General features: G+C 42.1%; 2 protein-coding genes across 2 annotated transcripts in view; both read right to left on the reverse strand.

The window, feature by feature from the left end:
• The window catches only part of LOC124775687 (Down syndrome cell adhesion molecule-like protein Dscam2), a 194,666-nt gene extending 193,193 nt beyond the window's left edge, over positions 1-1,473 (reverse strand). Inside the window, exons 1-3 of the mRNA XM_047250516.1 lie at positions 1,407-1,473; positions 715-819; positions 535-555 (exon numbers count right to left, since the gene is read on the reverse strand). Coding sequence (XP_047106472.1) covers positions 535-555; positions 715-819; positions 1,407-1,473 — 193 coding nt within the window. The remainder of the gene's footprint in view (positions 1-534; positions 556-714; positions 820-1,406) is intronic.
• Positions 1,474-1,628: 155 nt separating this feature from the next.
• Positions 1,629-25,796, reverse strand: part of LOC124775688 (Down syndrome cell adhesion molecule-like) — a 195,830-nt gene continuing 171,662 nt past the window's right edge. Inside the window, exons 10-11 of the mRNA XM_047250517.1 lie at positions 12,231-12,659; positions 1,629-1,729 (exon numbers count right to left, since the gene is read on the reverse strand). Coding sequence (XP_047106473.1) covers positions 1,629-1,729; positions 12,231-12,659 — 530 coding nt within the window. The remainder of the gene's footprint in view (positions 1,730-12,230; positions 12,660-25,796) is intronic.

The raw sequence follows: 25,796 nt of genomic DNA on the forward strand, positions 1-25,796 counted from the left end.
CACCCCTTCTTTCAGTTTGACATTAACTCATTGATAACCAGCTGAAGCACAGCTTGAGTCATGACACTCCTTTAAAACAACTGCACCAAAGTATAGGTTGAGCCATAGCACAGTGAAACATAGAAGCCAGTTTTTGATCAGAAATGAAACAGGTTTCATATCAGAACAATATACGAATGTGTGAGGGTACAAAATTTTTACTGGATTAAATTTGGGACTTTTTACATAAGCATCACAGGTGCAACATTTTCTGTACCTTTGTCATCTATAAATGAGCAAGGGCATTTGTAATTAATAGTGGTTATGAGGTTTAAATACTGCACAAGAGAATCAGTTTCATGTGTGTGATATTTTGTGTTAATTCAGATATTTGTTTTGTATTGTATTATTTGTTTGTGGCACTCCTCAGGTGGCATGCATCAGGTGGAGTTCATCAGCAGATGCCCTTACATTCACAGCAAGTGTGGTTCAGGGCTACCAACACCTCACTGACAGCCTAAGGGGAAACTTGGAATAAAAAATGGAGAGACTTACCAGTGAAGAAACGAGATAATACTGGATAACACCAATATTAAAAAATGTATAATTTGAATTTTGTAAATTAAGTCTCCACTCTAAACAGTTCCCTGTAGTTGAATCCATAAGAAATATCCATGGTTTGAACTAGCTGAAAGTTATTTCAAGAGTAGAGCTGGAGACTGACTATTAAGTAACATTTTTTGAAGAAACATACATAAAGAATTTTCATAGTTGTGCCACCCAGAATGCTCTCAATACCCACAGCTGCTTCCTGTCTTGCACTGCCTTCTATTTCATTTTCTGCAATTACTTTGAAAGAAAAGCTAGCAAATGAGTAGCAGGAAATAGCACAATTGGGAGCTTGCACAGTAATGAGCTATATAAGTATACTTGCTAGATTTTCTAAAAATATAACATGCTTGTTGTGTTAGCAGAAAATTTTGGATGCTATAGAAAAGGAATTGAATACGCTTTCACCTCCAACACAGATACAGCAGACTCCTCAAAAGAAATGAACTAATGCAACCTACTCCTCTTTATTTTGTACTTTTTTCTGCCTACTTGATCTCTAACACATTTTTGTAGCATTAAATCCAAAACTGTATTTGTTTTATTCCATTCTTTAACTGCCATGCTGTACTATGAGCCAAATGTGCACTGTCATTGGCTAGTGACATATTTTTCACTAGTGACCATCTGTTCTCTGCACCCTCATCTTACATCGATAATTTTGTTCATTTTGGATTCTTTACTTGTTTGACCATACATTCCCAAGTTTGATTTTATTAGAATTTTTATTGCTCTTCACAGTATATATTCTGTTTCTACTTAAAATGAAACTGCATGGTAATGGCTTTTCTGAGTTCATCTTTCTCACTGTAAGTTACCTGAAACCACAGTATTTGGACCTGTTCCACATGCATTAGTATTCCAGTTAAGAGGTCTTCCTAACATTTTTGATTTTTCAGTATACAGATTAATCAGCAGTGATGGCAGAGATTAACTTTTCTTTATCCTGATTAAACAATAGTGTATGGTTTTTAGTTTCAGGTGTCATATTGTTTACAAAGGTTTTGTATTTGTTGACAATTGCATGTATGTACCTATTCTTAATCTCCATTGACACAATCGACCATCTCTTTTTCTGGAAGGCCTAAAACATCACAAATGACTTCAGTTTCAACCTGAACATCAAGAACCTTCCCAGAGTCTGCACAAGAGCAAGTAGAGAAGGCAGAGAAATGTGTCACCGCAGGGAATTTTACTCAACTAACTCTATTAAATATCTTTACAAAATGATCAGCCTTTACTTGAAGAAGTTCAAAATTTAGTTCATGTAGGTAATCCGGCTGTCATATCTAAAGGAAGTAATCTTTAAAGCATTGAGCAAAATCTGTCAAATGCATTATTATGTTTTAATGCAAGACAAACTGGTCTAAACCAGATGGTTCATGGAGACAGGTGTGTACATTACATTTGAAGAACAGAAAGATCACAAGCATTAAGATAAAATTTTCACTCTGCAGCAGAGTTTGAAACTTTCTGGCAGATTAAAACTAAGACCTACACTGGGATTTGAACCTGGAACTTTTGCCTTTCATGGGCCATGAGCAATCCAGTTAAAACTCACAAATCCAGCCTCACAACTTTATTTCTCTAGGTACCTCTTCCCTAGCTCTCAAACTTCACACAAGTTCTCCTGTACACCTCGAGGGACTAGCTGTGGTGAAAATGGCTCAATCACAGCATGGAATGAATTTTCACTGTGTAGCTAAGTGTATAAGTTGATAAGAGCACTGTGTGTAAAATTTGAGTTTCAGACCAGCACGCAGCTTTAATCGTCCAGGGAAACTTCAAAACAGCACACACTTCACTGCACAGAGAAAGATTCATTCTGAAAATTTTGTTATCTCATAAATATATAGTTTTCTCAACTGAGCTTTCCTTTTGATGCAATAAACATACACTCCTGGAAATGGAAAAAAGAACACATTGACACCGGTGTGTCAGACCCACCATACTTGCTCTGGACACTGCGAGAGGGCTGTACAAGCAATGATCACACGCACGGCACAGCGGACACACCAGGAACCACGGTGTTGGCCGTCGAATGGCGCTAGCTGCGCAGCATTTGTGCACCGCCGCCGTCAGTGTCAGCCAGTTTGCCGTGGCATACGGAGCTCCATCGCAGTCTTTAACACTGGTAGCATGCCGCGACAGCGTGGATGTGAACCGTATGTGCAGTTGACGGACTTTGAGCGAGGGCGTATAGTGGGCATGCGGGAGGCCGGGTGGACGTACCGCCAAATTGCTCAACACGTGGGGCGTGAGGTCTCCACAGTACATCGATGTTGTCGCCAGTGGTCGGCGGAAGGTGCACGTGCCCGTCGACCTGGGACCGGACCGCAGCGACGCACGGATGCACGCCAAGACCGTAGGATCCTACGCAGTGCCGTAGGGGACCGCACCGCCACTTCCCAGCAAATTAGGGACACTGTTGCTCCTGGGGTATCGGCGAGGACCATTCGCAACCGTCTCCATGAAGCTGGGCTATGGTCCCGCACACCGTTAGGCCGTCTTCCGCTCACGCCCCAACATCGTGCAGCCCGCCTCCAGTGGTGTCGCGACAGGCATGAATGGAGGGACGAATGGAGACGTGTCGTCTTCAGCGATGAGAGTCGCTTCTGCCTTGGTGCCAATGATGGTCGTATGCGTGTTTGGCGCCGTGCAGGTGAGCGCCACAATCAGGACTGCATACGACCGAGGCACACAGGGCCAACACCCGGCATCATGGTGTGGGGAGCGATCTCCTACACTGGCCGTACACCACTGGTGATCGTTGAGGGGACACTGAATAGTGCACGGTACATCCAAACCGTCATCGAACCCATCGTTCTACCATTCCTAGACCGGCAAGGGAACTTGCTGTTCCAACAGGACAATGCACGTCCGCATGTATCCCGTGCCACCCAACATGCTCTAGAAGGTGTAAGTCAACTACCCTGGCCAGGAAGATCTCCGGATCTGTCCCCCATTGAGCATGTTTGGGACTGGATGAAGCGTCGTCTCACGCGGTCTGCACGTCCAGCACGAATGCTGGTCCAACTGAGGCGCCAGGTGGAAATGGCATGGCAAGCCGTTCCACAGGACTACATCCAGCATCTCTACGATCGTCTCCATGGGAGAATAGCAGCCTGCAATGCTGCGAAAGGTGGATATACACTGTACTAGTGCCGACATTGTGCATGCTCTGTTGCCTGTGTCTATGTGCCTGTGGTTCTGTCAGTGTGATCATGTGATGTATGTGACCCCAGGAATGTGTCAATAAAGTTTCCCCTTCCTGGGACAATGAATTCACGGTGTTCTTATTTCAATTTCCAGGAGTGTATTTCATTACTTAACATAAGCTGGTTTAGAATGTTTTTTTTTTTCAAAGAGTTTTACCATTCTCCAAATGAAAACTGCTATAGGTCAGATTTGTTGGAATATGGAAGGCAATTCACTGCTAGCTGACATATTATACTGACAATGACTCAAAACACACTACTGTCTCAGATAGGAACAATGAAAAGTAGCAACTGGGAAGAAGCAATATTCTGAGGTAGACTTCTCATGGCATGATTTTTGATAATTTAACATGCTCCTTGGGTCCAGCATTGTCTGATAGAGCTGCAGGAAGCCAAGGCACTAATGAATCTATTTCAGTAAATTAACTGTGATCTAAAGTGGACTTGGACATTAACGACAAAGTGATACCATTCCAGCTCGATACAGGAGCTGCAGTTTCACTGATCAATCAAGACACGTACAAACAGCTGGGCACACCTCCATTGCATACCACAAATGTTAAGTCAACTAGTTTTTCAGGTCAAGATATCCCTGTGTTAGGACAGTGCAGCCTTCTTGCAACATACAAAGGACAAAAAAAACTTGTGTCATTTTACGTCATTCGTTCTTCTTCTGCAGCGAACTTGTTTGGTTTCGATTTATTTCAGTTGTTTAACTTGTCTATAGTAGATCAGGTCCTGTCAGTGAACCAGACTGTGACTTCAGACAGTGTTTCTCGTCTATGTGAAGAATTTGCAGACATTTTTGCACCGGGCCTCAGTTGCGCTAAGAACTATAAACCACATTTGGAACTGAAAGTAAACGCGCAACCGAAATTTTTCAGAGTGCACAATGTTCCCCACGCATTGCGTGATGAGGTCGCAAAAACATTACACGATTTGGAATCACAAGGTGTAATTGAATGTGTGCAGGCTTCTCTCTGGGCATCACCCTTAGTAATTTTGCCAAAATCTTCGGGAAAACTGAGACTTTATGTGGACTTCAAGGCAACAGTGAATCCACAACTAGTGATTGCAACTTTGCCTTTACCCCGCCCGGAAGATCTTTTTGACAAACTGTGCCCGGGTAAATATTTTTCGAAGTTGGGCCTCGCAGATGCGTACTTGCAAATACCGGTGGACGAAGAATCCCAGCGCATTTTGGTGGTTAACATGCATTTTGGGTTGTATCAATTCAAACGACTGCCATTCGGGTGTGCATCTGCCCCTGCATTGTTTCAGCAATATCTACAAACTGTTTGTGCGTCGGTCCCTACTGTAGCAAATTATCTGGACAATATTGTGATCTCCGGATAGATGGAAGAAGAACATTTGGCCAATCTCAGAACATTATTTCAGGTCTTGCGACAAAATGGTCTTCGTTTGCGGAAGGACAAATGTGTGTTTTTTGCTCATGATTTGCCATACCTGGGACATGTACTCAATGCCCAAGGCATACATCCCAGTCCCACGCACCTTCGTGCCATACAAGACTTGCCTTCGCCGCAGAATTTGAAGCAGCTACAGAGTGTGCTGGGAAAAAATTACTATAACAGATATGTGCCACATGCCTCTTCCATTTAAACTCTGCTTCATCGCTTACGCCGTAAAGGTGTTCCATTCGTCTGGACGACGGAATGCGAATGCGCTTTTCGCCAGTTGAAATCGGCGTTGTTTTCCAATACTTGCCTTACACCATTCGATCCCCAGAAGCCCCTTTTGTTGATGGTGGATGCATCGGATTTTGGGATCGGTGCTGTGCTTGCGCACAAAGATGGATCGCACGATCACTCTATTATTGCCTTTGTGTCCAAATTGCTCTCGTCTGCACAAAGAAATTATTCACAGATCGAGAAAGAAGCATTGGCTCTCGTATTTGGTGTTACAAAGTTTCATGATTTCTTGTATGGTCGTCACTTTACCATAATCTCAGACCACAAACCTTTGACATCGCTTTTTCATCTGACCAAGTCTGTACCTCCACGTACAGCACAGAAATTCATTCACTGGTCTATTTTCCTCTCGCAGTACCACTATGATATCTTGTATCGGTCCACTGCTAAGCATGGAAACGCCAATGCATTGTCCTGCTTGCCTGTTGCTGAGGATAGGACATTCGTTTCCTCCGAACTTGCTTGCATGTTCATTGATGCAGAAACCAATGACATGGTCGAATCTTTTCCGATTGATTTTTATTGTGTACCTACAGCCACAGCTGCCATCCCTGTCCTTGCTACCATTCTGCATTTTGTTGCTGTGCAATGGCCCTTGTCAAAGTCATGGATAGGGGACCCGTTGGTTCGCCGATTTTTTGCATGGCGGAAATTCTTTGCATGGCCAAAAGCCACTTCCCCTTGGCAATGCTTACACATCGATTTTGCTGGTCCATTCCGGAATGCTCGATGGTTGGTTGTGGTAGATTCATTCAGTAATTTTCTTTTTGTTGTCCGGATGTCTTCCATGATATCATCTGCCACCGTCCAAGTGTTATCTGCTATCTTTTGCATTGAAGGTCTTCCACAGACTATTGTTTCCAACAATGGCCCACAATTCATGTCCGCAGAATTTCAGTCATTCTGCAAGGCCAATGGTATTCAACATCTGACGTCCGCTCCATTTTCGCCACAGTCAAACGGTGGTGCTGAACGATTGGTCAGGACTTTCAAGTCACAGATGTTGAAGTTGAAAGAGTCGCATTCTCAGGAAAACACGGTATTGCTCTTTTTGTCCTCATATCGCTCTCAGCCCAGAGATGGTCGCTCACTGGCTGAGTTGCTCCACGGTCACCCTAATCAAACCTTGATGTCTTTGCTACATCTGCCGCATCAGGTTCCTGTGCAGCGGCAGACACCTGCTTTTGTCCCAGGCGACGTTGTCTACTACCGCCACTACTGAGGTTCACGGCGTTGGCTCAAAGGGTGCATTCTTCGCTGCCTCGGACGCGCTATGTATCTGGTTTTGGGGGCCTCTGGTGAGGTGCGCTGGCATCTCAACCAGCTGCACCTCTGTTGTCACACGGGATCTGCCGCTCACCGTCTGCTTTCAGCAACGGTGCCGTCCGGTCAGTGCCCTGGGAAACCATCTACTGGCTCGCTGCAACTGCCGGGCGCCTCCCTGGGTCACGCACTGATCGCTTCCCGTGACCAGTTGTCCTCCGACATGGAACTCTTGCCCGCTCCGAACCATATGTCGTCTTCGCCTGTCGGGTGCCCCGGACACACACACACACATATCCATCCGAACATATACAGACACAAGCAGACATATATCATATATGTCTGCTGGTGTCTGTATATGTGTGGATGGATATGTGTGTGTGTGCGAGTGTATACCTGTCCTTTTTTCCCCCTAAGGTAAGTCTTTCTGATGTGACTTACCAAATGAAAGTGCTGGCAGGTCGACAGACACACAAACAAACACGAACAAACATACACACCAAATTCAAGCTTTTGCAACAAACTGTTGCCTCATCAGGAAAGAGGGAAGGAGAGGGAAAGACGAAAGGATGTGAGTTTTAAGGGAGAGGGTAAGGAGTCATTCCAATCCCGGGAGCGGAAAGACTTACCTTAGGGGGAAAAAAGGACGGGTATACACTCGCTCACACACACATATCCATCCACACATATACAGACACAAGCAGACATATATAAAGACAAAGAGTTTGGGCAGAGATATCAGTCAAGGCAGAAGTGCAGAGGCAAAGATGTTGTTGAATGACAGGTGAGGTATGAGTGGCGGCAACTTGAAATTAGCGGAGATTGAGGCCTGGTGGATAACGGGAAGAGAGGATATATTGAAGAGCAAGTTCCCATCTCCGGAGTTCGGATAGGTTGGTGTTAGTGGGAAGTATCCAGATAACCCGGACGGCGTAACACTGTGCCAAGATGTGCTGGCCGTGCACCAAGGCATGTTTAGCCACAGGGTGATCCTCATTACCAACAAACACTGTCTGCCTGTGTCCATTCATGCGAATGGACGGTTTGTTGCTGGTCATTCCCACATAGAATGCGTCACAGTGTAGGCAGGTCAGTTGGTAGATCACGTGGGTGCTTCCACACATGGCTCTGCCTTTGATCGTGTACACCTTCCGGGTTACAGGACTGGAGTAGGTGGTGGTGGGAGGGTGCATGGGACAGGTTTTACACCAGGGGCGGTTACAAGGGTAGGAGCCAGAGGGTAGGGAAGGTGGTTTGGGGATTTCATAGGGATGCTCTAAGAGGTTACGAAGGTTAGGTGGACGGCGGAAAGACACTCTTGGTGGAGTGGGGAGGATTTCATGAAGGATGGATCTCATTTCAGGGCAGGATTTGAGGAAGTCGTATCCCTGCTGGAGAGCCACATTCAGAATCTGATCCAGTCCCGGAAAGTATCCTGTTATAAGTGTGGCACTTTTGTGGTTCTTCTGTGGGAGGTTCTGGGTTTGAGAGGATGAGGAAGTGGCTCTGGTTATTTGCTTCAGTACCAGGTCGGGAGGGTAGTTGCGGTATGTGAAAGCTGTTTTCAGGTTGTTGGTGTAATGCTTCAGGGATTCCGGACTGGAGCAGATTCGTTTGCCACGAAGACCTAGGCTGTAGGGAAGGGACCGTTTGATGTGGAATGGGTGGCAGCTGTCGTAATGGAGGTACTGTTGCTTGTTGGTGGGTTTGATGTGGACAGACGTGTGAAGCTGGCCATTGGACAGGTGGAGGTCAACATCAAGGAAAGTGGCATGGGATTTGGAGTAGGACCAGGTGAATCTGATGGAACCAAAGGAGTTGAGGTTGGAGAGGAAATTCTGGAGTTCTTCTTCACTGTGAGTCCAGATCATGAAGATGTCATCAATAAATCTATACCAAACTTTGGGTTGGTAGGCCTGGGTAACCAAGAAGGCTTCCTCTAAGTGACCCATGAATAGGTTGGCGTACGAAGGGGCCATCCTGGTACCCATAGCTGTTCCCTTTAATTGTTGGTATGTCTGGCCTTCAAAAGTGAAGAAGTTGTGGGTCAGGATGAGGCTGGCTAAGGTAATGAGGAAAGAGGTTTTAGGTAGGGTGGCAGGTGGTCGGCGTGAAAGGAAGTGCTCCATCGCAGCGAGGCCCTGGATGTGCGGGATATTTGTGTATAAGGAAGTGGCATCAATGGTTACAAGGATGGTTTCTGGGGGTAACGGATTGGGTAAGGATTCCAGGCGTTCGAGAAAGTGGTTGGTGTCTTTGATGAAGGATGGGAGACTGCACGTAATGGGTTGAAGGTGTTGATCTACGTAGGCAGAGATACGTTCTGTGGGGGCTTGGTAACCAGCTACAATGGGGCGGCCGGGATGAATTTGTGAATTTTAGGAAGAAGGTAGAAGGTAGGGGTGCGGGGTGTCGGTGGGGTCAGGAATAATCGGCTCATGATTGATACATAAAGATGCCTGCAGAAATGAGCTTGAGGTATTTTGGTTGGTGCCGGGCAGTATGGTAAGATCTTTTGATTGGTTTCAGCAGAGTTAAGATTGGTGATGTTCAGATGGCCACACTGCTGGAGGGCTTAAGACAACAATCATGAGATTAAGAATAATTTGTGGTTGTAAGCATGAACACCTGGTAATATTATGGAACTTCGAGTTTTTTAAGTGGATTTCTGTTATTATTTCTTTTGTGACCACATAATTTTTATTCTATTTAACTCTTTTTAAGCAGCTGTGAACTTTAACATTTTGCTGCATTACTTCAAACTGTGTGATGAACTTGTTAGGTGCATTGCTACTTTTGGTCAATATGACTATTGTAATCTGGCCAGAGCAACTGAAGATAGTGATCATGTGTGTGAGAGATGTGTCTGCTAATGGGAATCTGTGTATGACTTCCTTTCTTTTCAGAATATGGCATTGGCCGGAAGCTCAGTGTGTAACAGTCTTTTTGTTGTGCTTGTCTGCAACCCAACATGTCATCTTTATGGTGACTAACAATCTATCCTTTTCATAACAGTGTTGATATTCCAACCTGAACTTTCAATTGTTTAGTTTAAATATTGTTCAATTGATTTATTGAATTTATGCGAGGTCATCATACACATATGTCTGTGTGATCATTTGTATTAAACATTTGGTTTGAATTCCAAACAATGCAGTTTAAGCAACATCATTTTCCTACATGATCTTACTTAAATATTTCATCTTTTATCTCAATTATTTATTTATTACTTTTTTGATAGTTTGTCTGTACTAGTAAACTGTTTGAAGAAGCTTAACTGTTTTAGTTTTTGGTCTTAAATGCAGTAGTGCATGGTCACCCCCTAAGGGCTTCAGCAGACCATGCAAAAGTTTTAGACTATGCATTGCTCACCTTAGCTATAACATTTTGTCCTGTCATAATTGAGTATTACTTGTTTAGGGACTGAGTAACAGATACGGAAAGTTAAGTTGCAATCACATGTGTCCTTTTATGGTTGAGGTCTTCTCTGACAGTAGTAGCATCTACCAGCAGGACAGCTGTTAATTTCACAAGGCTAGAATCTGCTACAATACTTGAGGAGCATGACAGTGAACTTATGTTGATGCCTTGGCTGCCAAATTAATCTCATTTGAACACAATCGATCACATATGGGACTATCAAGCATCAGCTTGCATTCACAAATCGTGCTGTAATCTGTGGGAATTGCATGACCCGTGTGTAGCATGTGGTGCCACATACTCCTGGAAAAATAATAAGTATTTGAAAGTTCCTGGCAGATTAAAACTGCGTGCCAGAATGGGACTTGAACTTGGGACCTCTGCCTTTCACTGACAAGTGTTCAACCAACTGCCTCAACTGACTCAAGACCCACACTCTAAGCTTTAATTCCGCCCCAGTACCTCATTTCCTACCTTCCAAACTTCACAGAAGTTCTCCTGCATACCGTCCAGCACTAGTGCTGCTGGAAGAAAGGATACTGTGGAGACATGTCTTAGTCATTGCCTAGGGGATTGTAGAAGATGAGGTACTGATAAAATTAAAGCTGTGAGGATAGGTCATGGGTTGTGCTTGGATAGTTCAGTCGATGGAGCACTTGCCTGCAAAAGGCAAAGGTCACTGGTTTGAACCCCAATCCAGCACACTATTTTAATATGTCAGAAAGTTCCAAATCAGTGTACACTCCACTGCAGAGTGAAAATTCATTCTACCAAGGACTTTTTGAATCCATATCATGCTGAACCACTGCTGTATTGTGTTCCAACAGTGGGCCAATGTGTTATGAAGCAGGTGGTGGTAATGTAGCATATATCTCAGATCATCTCAGCTCTGTTCAAAGAAATGTGAAATTCAATATGTAAATGGGAAAAAATTGATGATTTAAATTTTTAGACACCTTAGCTCACCACAAAACTGATTATGTTCTTGGAAATGCAGTTAACTGCAGTTCTGCTTGAACAGATTTGTATCTTCAAATAACCAGTTTTCATCATTCTTCTGGAAACGTCCTCAAGACAAGACCAATTAACAAGGTCAGAAATCTAACAACATTGCTGCTGTCATCAAATTTTGCAGTGTGAATGCCATGATATCCTCAGACACAATGCCAAATCAAATGGACCAAACACACTCTCCTGCATCATGTGCCCATGCATGCACAAAAGCATGCTGGACACTAAAATTGCTTCCCTAAATGTCTCACTAAGCTATCGCAAAGCACCACAAACAATTTAAACTGGTTTGATTGTTATGATGTTTAGTACCTTTTTGTCTGAATGCTCCTTATTTTATTACTGATAAGGACTATCTGCAGGACAGTAGTGCATTCCAATGTGGATGTTCTGGATCATGTGGCTGAATAGGGAAAATATAAACAAAAGCTTTTTTTTTTTTTTTTTTTTTTTTTCAGGCATGAGAGATGTTTTTTCATTCTTTTGATTTAGAGGCTGGTTGGTTGTTCAAAGCTTGTACATAAAAATGTTAAAAATTGACAAGAGTTGTAATATACAAACTTAAAGTTAATGTGGAGTGTTAAGAAAATTTTAATGGACTAAAGTTTGAGCTGAAGACATATTGCAGACTTTCATGGACAGTGTTGTATCACTGAACTATCTACACCTAGTAAAGTTTTCATTTACTGCTAACACTCCTCTGTTTCATCAAGTTCTGCAGATCCTCTACTGCTAAACAGGCACGTATGCAATTCCTCTGACATGAAATTCTAATTTGCTAACAACTGGGAAAAATCTTCATAAAAGTAAGGAATATGATTTTGAAAGAGACTACACCCCTCTTGTTATATATTTATAACCAAATGCCAAATGGAAAGCATTATTTCTCCATAAAATTTGAAGTCACCAATAAAAAAAAAGAAGAAAGTTGTTTGTATATCAGATTTATTGGTGATAAAAATAATTTTAGGGTTTTATACAGCATCTACGTTAAAACAAAAATCATTTCCACACTTACCCATTGTGCTTTTATACTGTATAATGTATACAGATACAGGGCTGTTTCCATCATATGAATGGTCCCACGTGAGGTTAACAGATCTGCTCGTGTGACCAGTCACATGCATGTTAGTGGGAGGCCCTGGAGTTTCCTGGACTATGAGATGGAAGTCAGAACGGTCACTTCCAAAGTGGTTTGTAGCTTGACATATGAAAGAGGAGGAATCATCTCTGTTGACATTCTTTATTAGGAGCCTTGAATGGACTCCGAATTCCAGACTCTCTTCACTTACTTCTGCTCTAGGGTGTTGTGCTGGATCAAATGGCTGTCCTTGTAAAAACCAGTTAATAGAAATTGGTTTGTCTCCCTTTGCAACACAATCCAATGTGGCAACACCAGCTTTAACCACTGTCACATTCTGCACCGGAGAGGAAAATGTGGCAGGCACTAAAAACAAAAGCAAAGTGAGCCTGATTAGCTTTTCTAAAGTAGTTATTAATGCATAGTGAATCATGGGAACAAAATTTTGTAACTTTATTTTTATTTTCGTTACACTTGTAGTTCTGATAGGTAAGTTTTTTTGCAAATATTTAACTGAATTGTGTAAAAAAGAGAGTGTACAGTATTTATTGCTGTTTACATGATATTAAAGATTCAAGGACTCAAAGTTCTTACCACAACAGTACAAAGAAAGGAACATAAGGAAGCATGAAAGGAGATATGAAAAACATAGTATGGCATGTTACAAAACATCCCAGATCAGGAGAGACAAAAATGACAATGAGAAGTTTTTGTTTCTTAATGTTCTGTCTTGAAAAGGATAGATTGCTGTCCATCACATAGAGAAGGCACTGAGTTGCAGACAGACACAATACAAAATACTAGAAATATTTAAAAACTTTGAGACAAAGTCCTTGTCAGAAGTAGAACTCTCACATATTCACACAACAACAACTCACATACACATAGCCACCGTCTCTGGGTGCAAAGACTCAATTATGGCTACATCTGATCTGAGCAGCAATCTAGCTGGGGTATGTGGTGGGGGTAAGGAATATGCATGAATAAGAAAGGAAGGGATAGCAGGGCAATGGTGGGGGAAGGTGCTACCTTCAAAGCATGCAAGGATGTGGTTAGGACAGGACAGGTCAGGCTGCTAGGTGCTGCTTTGAGTGGCTGAGCTAGAGGGTGAGAGGATGGAGTGGGGGAAGAAGGAGGAGGGAAGAAGAGAGAGGAGAGAGGAAAGAAGTATAGAAGAGGAAAGGACTTGTAGATGGGCTGGCAGGAAATAAGATATGTGTGTACTGTAGTGAAAGCAGGGAAGGGGTGAGACAGGTGCAGGACAGTGACTGTAAGTGTAAAAATCAAGATTGTTGATTACAGTGTTTATCACATCTGTCAAAGAGCTCACACACCAGCTGTTATATGTGCTCTTGTTCAGTACTGGCAGTTGATTTGTTCTCAGTGTTTCTTGCAATGTTCCATGGAAGTGGCAGAGTGTTAGAACTTCCAACAGATCTCAAGTAGTGGTAATCTAATGCAGAAAACCAGTCTCAAATGTTACAGCATATCTTCTTCTGTGATGTATTTATGGTACATGAGTGTTCATATTTTATGTGCTATTTTGGTTGAGATGCTTGAACAAGAAAATGTAATTTGTTTGAATGGTTAACACTTAGCCACACTGACATTGGCGATCCCAATGTGATTTTACCTGGCGAGAACAGCCTACAAATACCAGAAAAAGCAGTATAAATTCTCAAGGATGGACAAAGAATTTTTTCATGAAAATCCAAGAATCAGCATCCACTGAAGGATCATCGGTATCTTGATTTCCATGATAATATCTCCATTCTGGTCTCACAATCCAATACTCTAATTTGCACAGATAGAAGCAAGGTTCCATTATGCAGGTATAACTACCAATTCAACCAAATTTGCTCTGATGGACAGTTGCCTGAACCATCTTTATGCAGCTGAAATAGAAGATATAATTACTGCTCTTCCTGCACGAGATCCTCATCATGAACTCAGGAGAGAACTGACAAAAAATTTTCATCTCACAAGAAGAGCATGTGTGTCAAGTTCTATCACTGAGAGATATTGAAGACAGGAAGTCATCACAATATCTGACACACCTTTGCGGCAAGGGTGAGGCAGGAACTGTATCCAACACCTTGCTATGTATGCTGTGGAGTAGCCATCTTCCAGCCTAGGTTAAAGCTGTAATAACATGTCAGATGGAAATACCATTGGACACTGATGCAGATCTGACTAACAGAATTCATTATACAATAATTCCTCCATCAGTGAATGCAGTAGCAGTGCCACAAAACAGTGTTTCATTACCGGCAGTGACACACATAATTACAATCGCTAGTCAGACAAAGTTGATGCTCTGACCAAACAGAAAAGCAAACTGTTGCTTCATCACAAATCCAGAAATGACAGATGACATTATTTCAGAAGTTCACAAAGGCATATCAAGCTGAACTCATCAACCCTGGATAGCACAGAACAGCCACCTACTGTATGTTTGTATCACTTCAAATTTGGAGATTACCTTGTGGCTACAAACACAGCAGTGTCAGTGGGATATAGTTGCATCTGGACAAAAATTTCTTAGCAACACTGGCTCAGACTTGTGCATTTATCCACTCTGCAATTGTTGACCACCAACTTCATTCTGAATTTCTGTCACAAACACTTCATCTATAGCAACTTAAGATACGATAAGCAATGAAGATATTTTGAAAATAGCCATGGTCACCCCATGCAGCTTGTTTGAGAGTCTCTCCATGACATTTGGTTTATATGGTCCATTCAGTCTTGGTGAAGGTTCATTGAATCCATGTTGCAATGGTTGTCATTCTGTTTGGCATTCCTAGATGATGTTATTGTCTTTACAACAACTTCAGAACAGCACCAGCAACACTTGATTGAAGTTTTCAAATACTTAGAACAGTGCTGTGTGTTATTTAATAATGCCAAGTATGTTTTTGATAAACCACAAATATCTCCTTAGGCCATCTAATTTCATCAGCAAGATTTTTTCACTACCCACCCACTTAGAAGCCATTGTGAAGATTCCACAGCCAGAAACCAGCAAATAAATACACCATTTCTTGTGAAGACTGAACTATTACTGATGCCATCTGCCTCACTCAGCCAAGTTGCATGAACCAACGGACCTAAAACTAAGGGGAATTCATTGATCCAATGGACAGGTGCAATGAGCTCTGCTTTTGGGCCAGCAAAGCAAAGTGTACCAAATGCTGCATTCCTGACACACCCTGCACTGGATGCACCTCTTGTATTGGTTGTTAATGCTAGCAAGACTGCTATTGGCACATAATTGCAACAATAAATTGATGGCACTTGGCATCTGCTGGACTTCGTCTCACACAAGCTCTCCCCTTCACAACAAAAACAGAACACTTATGATGATTGTGAGTTTCTTACTGTCTACAAATCAATCACAGAGGCACAAGAATCTGTTCAGGAATTCCAGAAGCTATTGAATGAAGCACTAACTGCCATTCAGTTACAATTGGTTGAGGTGTGAAGCTATATTGTGAAATTTCATGTGGAAGCTATTGTCTTTTTCTGCCAGCTGCATTCCACAGAAGTGCTTTTGAAATACTTCACAGCCTTTGCCAAGCTGGTTTCAAATAATCAACTTCCTTGGTTTCAGAACATGTTGTTTGGCTTGGTAAGCAAAAACAACATCATGAGTGGACTTACGTGTGCCTTCAGTGTCAGCACAGTAACGAAATATCCCATTATGTGCATGTGCCAGTTCCAGATTGATGACATGCTTCATGCATGTGCATGTCAACATAAAATGTACATTTCCATCATAAAATGGTGAGTGCTATTTATTAACTGTGAGTGATTATTTCACTCACTGGCCAGAAGCTATGCCAGTTGATAATGTATTAGTGGAAACCCTGGTCTTTGCCTTTGTGTCACACTGAGTTTTCCTTCAGTTGTCTGCTGCACACTGACATGAACCACAGCTGGCAATTCAAGTTGATGTTATTTATTCAACTTAGTACATTCTGTGGTGGCCTCCATCACAGAACAACCAGCTATCACCCAGTGAGCATCAGTATGCTCAAATGTTTTCACCATTATTTAAAGGCTGCACTGATAAGTCATGAAACTAGTTTAACAACCACCTTACCAAAGGTTGTGCTTGAACTTCACACCATATGTGGAATTGACTTGGATTCATCACTAGTGGAACTGGTGTGTGGCAAAGCACTTCAGTTGCCTGGTCATTTCATTGACCAAAATTCCACAAAACTACCTGACCATGACCAATCAAATTACATTTGTCACCTGAGGGGACATACCACTCACATTAAACCTCATCAAGCATCAAGACATCGAATGACACCTACCTATGGGATCGTGACGTGCAAACATGTACATATGTCATGTTATGAACAGAGAGTGTCAAACCCACACTATAACCCCAAACACAGGCCCATATCAAATCATTAAAAGAGGAGCAAGAAATTTGGACATATTAAGTGGTGCTATCCAAAATTGTTGGGACTGGTGCTGCCATCTGTTGAAAACCTTTTCTTTAGACTAATGGTTATAATCACCCTCAAAGTAGTTCCCATCCATATGTACACACTGGTCCCATTGCTTCTGCCACTGGTCAAACATTTTCTGGAAGTCCTGTTCTTTGAGGGTGTTCAACACTGCCAGCAATGCTTCTGGAATCCTCTCTAGAGTGTCGAACCGATGGCCTTTCAACTTGAGTTTCAGTTTTGGGAATAGTGTGAAGTTTCAAGAGGTATAAAATCTGGCAAGTGTGGTGGGTAGGGTATAACTGCCATGTTTTTTTTTTTTTTTTTGCCAAAAAGTTCCTGGTGAGCAAGGACGTGTGACAGAGTGCATTGCCATGATGCAGCAGCCATTTCCCTTGATGCCAAAGTTCGGGCCGTCATTGCCGCACGTTTTCACAGGTCCATTGCAAAACATCACAGACATACATGGAATTCACTGTTTGGTTGGGTGGGAGAAAACCTTTGTACACAATTCCCTTGGTATCAAAGAAAATGATGATCATGCTCTTCACTTTACTCTTCACCTGTCTCACTTTTTTTTGGGTCTTGGACAGCCCAGGCTCTTCCACTGGGATGGCTGTTGCTTTGCCTGTAGGTCATACCCATAAATCCAGCTCTCGTCACTGGTGATAAGAAGGTTGGATCATCAGATGTGGTCTGATGAAGGTCCATGCACACTTCAACATGCTGTGCCTTCTGATCGGCAGTCAAGAACCTTGGCACAAATTTTGCGGGGACACGATGCATGCCAAATTCATCAGTCAACATTTGTTGACATGTCCCATAGCCAAAACCCACTTCATCCACAAGGTCTTGAATGGTTCGACATTGACCTACACGAACCAATTGTTGAAGTTTGGCAACAATGTCTGGCATTGTGTGGCTAACGGGCCTTCCAGTGTGAGCATCATCTTCGACCTCTGTACGGTCAGCCTTGAACTGAGCATGCCACTCAAACACACACGTATGGCTCATGCTCTGTCCCCAAACACTTGTTGAATCATTGCAAGGATCTCCGTAGCACTAATACCTCAGATTTTCACAGCATTTGATACACACATGCTGTTCTGTTCATGGATCCATCGTAAAATTGCCACGCACCAAGCACAGAAAATTAGGGAAATCACTGTGGACATGCAACACGTCCTCCATGCTGAATGCCACTCCACACACTGACTCATCAGATATGCAGCTCTCGCCACCTAGCAATGCAAAGATCTACTACTCCTACTTTCAGTAGGCAGTAGCAGTCCTGAAAATTTCGGATTCCACCTTGTATTAAAAGTTAATGCTACTATGATCTCAGTTGCCAGAGTGATAAATGCATACACATTCCCAGAAGGGCTGCCAACACTTGGGTCTCAGAAACAATCTCAGCCTGAAGCACAAGAGCAAACACCCAAAGTAGACTCACTACCCAAACAAAGAACATGCTCTGCACATTGACTGCACTTCCCTGTAAGATTTTTGGACAATGCACCATTTCCTGTGAGGAGGCCAATATAGAGGTCAAGATCATCCACTATTGTGTTTGTCACAACTACCAGAGGTGTTGTTGATTGGTATGGGTGGTTGATTTGATCCCAGTGTTCCTTGCAACATTCCGTGAAAGTGGCAGTGTGTCAAACTTCCTTATAAATATGGAGATATCAAATAGCAGTACTCTAACACAGAAAACTAGTATCAAGTGTTCCAGAATATGTTTTTTTGTGTTCTGCTTATGTTAATAAAATTTATTATTACTAGTAAATGAGTGTTCCTATTTCATGTGCTATACCAGTTGAGATGCTCAAACATGAAAACATAAGTAGTTCAGATGGTTAACACTTAGGTGCACTGGCAGTGTGAGTGAAATAAGAAGATGAAGAAAGTAAGCTAATAATAGCATAAACAAATGGAGAAAAAATTGCAGAGGTTAACAGGTAAACCAAAACAGCAAGACAAGTGAAACATTTGGGACAAAGTTTTTTATTCTTTGGAGAAGCACATAGTCAGATGAGCTTTGATAACATGTTAAAACCTGTGTTTCAGATCTAGACTTGAACCTGGATACGTGCTTTCACTCGGCAGTGTTAGTCTAAGTAACTATTCAAGTTGATTCATACTGGGATGGTTCAGCTGGATTAGTACTGCATGTGAAAGGCATTTGTTGAAGTCAAAACTATAGAGTTCATATTATGAACATACAAATGAAAATGTACATCATCTAAATGTATCTACTACAAATGAACATTTATCCCATCCTGGGAAGGTGTCTGGGACCCTGCACTTCCTTTCCAACCTTCCCCAAACCATTGTTTCCCTTCCTTGAGGAAGGAACTAATAGTGCCAAAAGCTGTTACAGGTTTTTGTACTTTTATATGTATGTATTGGCAGTATTAAAAATTTCACCTTGTGAAGGTAAGTCACTGTTATTGTCATCATCATAATTATCAACATTATCATCCAGTTCAATCACTTGATGCTGTGGCCTCTGAGTTGGGGTGCAATATAGGATCCCAACCAGTTCGTCCATTTATGCTGATTTTGAACTCTCCATTGCCAACTGAATCCAGCTGTCTTTTGTAAATCTCTCTCCCATCTGTGCTGGTCTTCCTCTCAGTATTTTTTGGTAAACTGGGTTTCATATTTACAAGTTGAATCAGATATACACTACTGGCCATTAAAATTGCTACACCAAGAAGAAAGGCAGATGATAAACGGGTATTCATTGGACGAATATATTATACTAGAACTCACATGTGATTACATTTTCATGCAATTTGGGTGCATAGATCCTGAGAAATCAGTACACAAAAAAACCACCTGTGGCCGTAATAAAGGCCTTCATGTGCCTGGGCATTGAGTCAAACAGAGCTTGTATGGCATGTACAGGTACATCTGCCCATGCAGCTTCAACACGATACCACAGTTCATCAAGAGTAGTGACTGGTGTATTGTGACGAGCCAGCTGCTCGGCCACCATTGACCAGACGTTTTCAATTGGTGAGAGATTTGGAGAATGTGCTGACCAGGGCAGCAGTCAAACATTTTCTGTATCCAGAAAGGCCCGTACAGGACCTGCAACATGCAGTCGTGCATTATTCTGCTGAAATGTAGGGTTTCGCAGGGATCGAATGAAGGGTAGAGCTGTTTTACCAGGCAACGCCGGTCAACTGCTGTTTGTGTATGTCCACTGTTCAAAGTGCCGTCAATACAAACAAGAGGTGACCGAGACGTTTAACCAATGGCACCCCATACCATCACGCTGGGTGATACGCCAGTATGGCAATGACGAATACATGCTTCCAATGTACGTTCACCGCGATGTCGCCAAACACGGATGCGACCATCATGATGCTGTAAACAGAACCTAGATTCATCCAAAAAAATGACGTTTTGCCATTCATGCACCCAGGTTCGTCCTTGCATACACCATCGCAGGCACTCCTGTCTGTGATGCAGCATCAAGGGTAACCGCAGCCATGGTCTCCGAGCTGATAGTTCACGCTGCTGCAAACGTCCCCACCTGTTGACTCAGGGATCGAGACGTGGCTGCACGATCTGTTACAGCCATGTGGATAAGATGTCTGGCATCTCGACTGCTAGTGATACGAGGCTGTTGGGATCCAGCATGGCATTCCGTATTACCCTCCTGAACCCACTGATTCCATATTCTGCTAACAGTCATTGGATCTCGACAAACGCGAGCAGCAATGTTGCGATACGATAAACCACAATAGCGATAGGCTACAATCCAACCTTTGTCAAAGTCAGAAATGTGACAGTACGCATTTCTCCTCCTTATATGAGGCATCACAACAATGTTTTACCAGGCAACGCCGGTCAACTGCTGTTTGTGTATGAGAAATCAGTTGGAAACTTTCCTCGTGTGAGCATGTTGTAGGTGTCGCCACCGGCGCCAACCTTGTGTGAATGCTCTGAAAAGCTAATCATTTGCTTATCACAGAATCTTCTTCCTGTCACTTAAATTTCACATCTGTAGCACATCATCTTCATGGTGCAGCAATTTTTATGGCCAGTAGTGTACATATTGTGTGACCCTTTGCATTTGTGTATTCCCAACTCATTTACTTCTCTCTGGTGTTCATTCCTTCAGCTTGATCTCAATTTTGGTGTAGTTCATTTCTAGATCATCTTCAGAGCAGACTAACGTAAGTTCACTAACTAATATTTGAAATTCTTCTATGCTACATGCAAAGGAAGGGAAATGTCTTTTTATTATCACAACAAGTGTGGCTTTGTTTGAATTGTTCATCAGACATGGACTGTGCTTGAGAGAAAGTTTGACTGAAGGCAGATTTGACAAGATTGCACTGATTGTTTGTGTTCATGTCTCACCATTCATGTTTAATGAAAAGCTGTTATCTCACTGTCATCATGAGTTTTCACAATTTTGGAAACCATGGTTAAAGGTAAATACAAAAGAGCACTGGCAGTTTTCGAAACGGTAGAAGTGTTGCATGTTTCCCAGCCAAGTACTGTACAGGAAGAGATTAAGAATAATATTCTATGCAACAAGAGGGGCAGGGGGGGGGGGGGGGGGCAACTAAAATAAAGCTTTCCAGTTCTTCCATAGATATAAGTTTCCATTTTGTGATATTTTAATGAACTGTCATTAGAGGACCATGTAGAAATGAATACATTTTCACAAACTTGTGTCCTCTTTTTCACTGAGAGGGTGAAGTAACTCTAACCATTTATTAAAAGTTTCAATATCCATTTGAAGAAAGTTGATGTAATTATCAAATTCTGAGCGTAATATTTCGTTTAACAATTTTCAATTTTAACCATTGCCTGGACCAGCATCTAATTTTTTTCTTTTTCTTCTTTACACTTAGATCTTAAGCCAATGCAAGAAGTGTGTTGTCTGCATTGGTAACTATTTGTACTAGTGTCAAAATATTTCACAACATGAACAGTGTCTGCTTCAAAAGCAAGGTTAAATTGATGAACTTGTTGGTACATCTGCAGTCTTGTTTGACAAACCCATGGACAGAAAAGAGTGAATTTAACAAACAAGATTGATCATTCATGGGGGGGGGGGGGGGGGGGGGGCTCTCAGTTTTTCAGTGTAGGCATAAAACCATGATTCACCACTAGAAAGTAACTTGTAAAAATGCTCATTCTGTTTGAGACTGTTCTTATTGATAGTAAGAACCTGAAACCCACATTTGGAAATGACTCTTTGGAGTCCCAAATTTTCTGTTAAAATTCACTGAACCATGTTCCAAGAAAATCTTGTTAACACTGCTCCATGTTCAGTGGTCCACTATTTGTCTTCAATGACAAGTTCACAGATTTTCTCAATGTTTTTCTATGTTCATGCAGTTAAAAGACGTCCAGAACAAAGCCTCAATAGGTCACCATTTCTGAAGAGAAAAAAAAATTCAGACAGTAATTTTTCCCCAGAGTGTCATCTTTGTGGCTGTTTCAACATTACATCAGTTTCTACAGTGTTTTTCCCAAGAGGGAAGCAAAATTTCACAACCACACTTTGCTCACTTACACTTTTCAAAACAATAGTAATAATAAAAAAATAAGGCAAGGTGAAAACAGCCGTAGCAAAAGAATTCACTACAAGCAGACAACACCTCCCTGATTAATGCCAGGAGGATTTAAATATTAAGAGGTTATGCAATAACACATAACAAGAACGCTTAACAAGAAAACTGTGTACTACACAAGCTCACACAGCCCATCTTATTCCAGGAACTTTGAGTATCTGCTCATACCATGTGTGTCTTCTGAAATAACAGGAGCAGTTTCAATCAAACTTGATACAAATACAAATTATTATCTGAAAGAAAACTGCACTCTTGGAATAAAGCCTGACCAGTTTCAATCAAACTTTATACACTTATGACAAAATCTAACCTAACTTGGTACCTATGTGATTTACTACCTAGGAACACATATTACATCTACATCTACATCTACATGACTACTCTGAAATTCACATTTAAGTGCTTGGCAGAGGGTTCATCGAACCACAATCATACTATCTCTCTACCATTCCACTCCCGAACAGCGTGCGGGAAAAACGAACACCTAAACCTTTCTGTTCTAGCTCTGATTTCTCTTATTTTATTTTGATGATCATTCCTACCTATGTAGTTGAGCTCAACAAAATACTTTCGCATTCGGAAGAGAAAGTTGGTGACTGAAATTTCGTAAATAGATCTTGCCATGACGAAAAATGTCTTTGCTTTAATGACTTCCATTTCCAACTCACATATCATATCTGCCACACTCTCTTCCCTATTACGTGATAATACAGAACAAGCTGCCCTTTTTTGCACCCTTTCGATGTCCTCCATCAATCCCACCTGGTAAGGATCCCACACCGCGCAGAAATATTCTAACAGAGGACGAATGAGTGTAGTGTAAGCTGTCTCTTTAGTGGACTTGTTGCATCTTCTAAGTGTCCTGCCAATGAAACACAACCTTTGGCTTGCCTTCCCCACAATATTATCTATGTGGTCTTTCCAACTGAAGTTGTTCGTAATTTTAACACCCACGTACTTAGTTGAATTGACAGCCTTGAGAATTGTACTACAAGTAATCGAATTCCAACAGATTTCTCATGTGGATCACCTCACACTTTTCGTTATTTAGGTCAACTGCCACCTGCCGCACCATACAGCAATCTTTTCTAAATTGCTTTGCAACTGATACTGGTCTTCGGATGACCTTACGTGAACAACCTAAGAGAACTGCTCAGATTGTCACCCAGGTCATTTATATAGATCAGGAACAGCAGAGGTCCCAGAACACTTCCCTGGGGAACACCTGATATCACTTCAGTTTTACTCGATGATTTGCCGTCTATTACTACGAACTGCGACCTTCCTGACAGGAAATCACGAATCCAGTCACACAACTGAGACGATACCCCATTGGCCCGCAGCTTGATTAGAAGTTGCTTGTGAGGAACAGTGTCAAAAGCTTTCCGGAAATCTAGAAATACGGAATCAACTTGAGATCCCCTGTCGATAGCGGCCATTACTTTGTGCGAATAAAGAGCTAGCTGCATTGCACAGCGTTTCCTGAAACCATGCTGATTACATATCAATAGATTCTTCCCTTCGAGGTGATTCATAATGTTTGAATACAGTATATGCTCCAAAACCCTACTGCAAACTGATGTCAATGATATAGGTCTGTAGTTCGATGGATTACTCCTACTACCCTTCTTAAACACTGGTGCGACCTGTGCAATTTTCCAGTCTGTAGGTACAGATCTAGCGGTGAGCGAGCGGTTGTATATGATTGGTAAGTAGGGAGCTATTGTATCAGTGTAATCTGAAAGGAACCTAATCGGTATACAATCTGGACCTGAAGACTTTCCCGTATCAAGCGATTTGAGTTGCTTTGCAACCCCTAAGGTATCTACTTCTAAGAAACTCATGCTAGCAGCTGTTTGTGTTTCAAATTGTGGAATATTCCATTCATCTTCCCTGGTGAAGGAATTTCAGAAAACTGCGTTCAATAACTCCGCTTTAGTGGCACAGTCGTCAGTAACAGTACCATCGGCACTGCGCAGTGAAGGTATTGACTGCGTCTTGCTGCTTGTGTACTTTACATACGACCAGAATTTCTTCGGATTTTCTACCAAGTTTCGAGACAATGTTTCATTGTGGAACCTATTAAAGGCATCTCGCATTGAAGTCTGTGCCAAATTTCGCGCGTCTGTAAATTTTAGCCAATCTTCAGGATTTCGCGTTCTTCTGAACTTCACATGCTTTTTCCGTTGCCTCTGCAACAGCGTTCGGACCTGTTTTGTGTACCATGAGGGATCAGTTCCATCTCTTATCTCTTTATGAGGTATGAATCTCTCAATTGCTGTTGCTACTATATCTTTGAATTTGAGCCACATCTTGTCTACATTTGCATAGTCAGTTCGGAAGGAATGGAGGTTGTCTCTTAGGAAGGCTTCTAGTGACATTTTATCCACTTATTTAAATAAAATTATTTTGCGTTTGTTTCTGGTGGATTTGGAAGAAACGGTATTGAGCCTAGCTACAATGACCTCGTGATCACTAATCCCTGTATCAGTCATGATGCTCTCTATTAGCTCTGGATTGTTTGTGGCTAAGAGGTCAAGGGTGTTTTTGCAACCATTTTCAATTAGCGTGGGTTCATGGACTAACTGCTCGAAATAATTTTTGGAGAAAGCATTTAGGACAATCTCGGAAGATGTTTTCTGCCTACCACCGGTTTTGAACAAGTATTTTTGCAAACATATCGAGGGAAAGTTGAAGTCCGCACCAACTATAATCGTATGAGTGGGGTATTTATTTGTTACGAGACTCAAATTTTCTCTGAACTGTTCAGCAACTATATCATCGGAGTCTGGGGGTCATTAGAAGGAGCCAATTATTAACTTAGTTCGGCAGTTAAGTATAACCTCCACCCATACCAATTCGCATGGAGTATCTACTTCGACTTCACTACAAGATAAACCACTACTGACAAAAACAAACACTCCACCACCAATTCTGCCTAATCTATCTTTCCTGAACACCATCTGAGACTTCGTAAAAATTTCTGCAGAACTTATTTCAGGCTTTAGCCAGCTTTCTGTACCTATAACGATTTCAGCTTCTGTGCTTTCTATTAACGCTTGAAGCTCAGGGACTTTCCCAGCACAACTACAACAATTTACAACTACAATTCCGACTGTTCCTTGATCCAAGCATGTCTTGTATTTGCCATGCGCCCTTTGAGATTGCAGCCCACCCTGTACTTTCCCGAGGCCTTCTAACCTAAAAAACCGCCCAGTCCATGTCACACAGCCTCTGCTACCTGTGTAGCTGCAAGCTGAGTGTAGTGAACTCCTGACCTATTCAGCGGAACCCGAAACCCACCACCCTATGGCGCAAGTCAAGGAATCTGCAGCCAACATGGTCGCAAAACCGTCTGAGCCTCTGATTCAGTGGTAAAATGTTCCTACAACAAAACGAGTGTAAAAATATTAAAAATGACCAGACTAGCATAA

This window comes from Schistocerca piceifrons, chromosome 2 (genome assembly GCF_021461385.2).
Source record: "Schistocerca piceifrons isolate TAMUIC-IGC-003096 chromosome 2, iqSchPice1.1, whole genome shotgun sequence".
NCBI classification, from domain to species: domain Eukaryota; kingdom Metazoa; phylum Arthropoda; class Insecta; order Orthoptera; family Acrididae; genus Schistocerca; species Schistocerca piceifrons.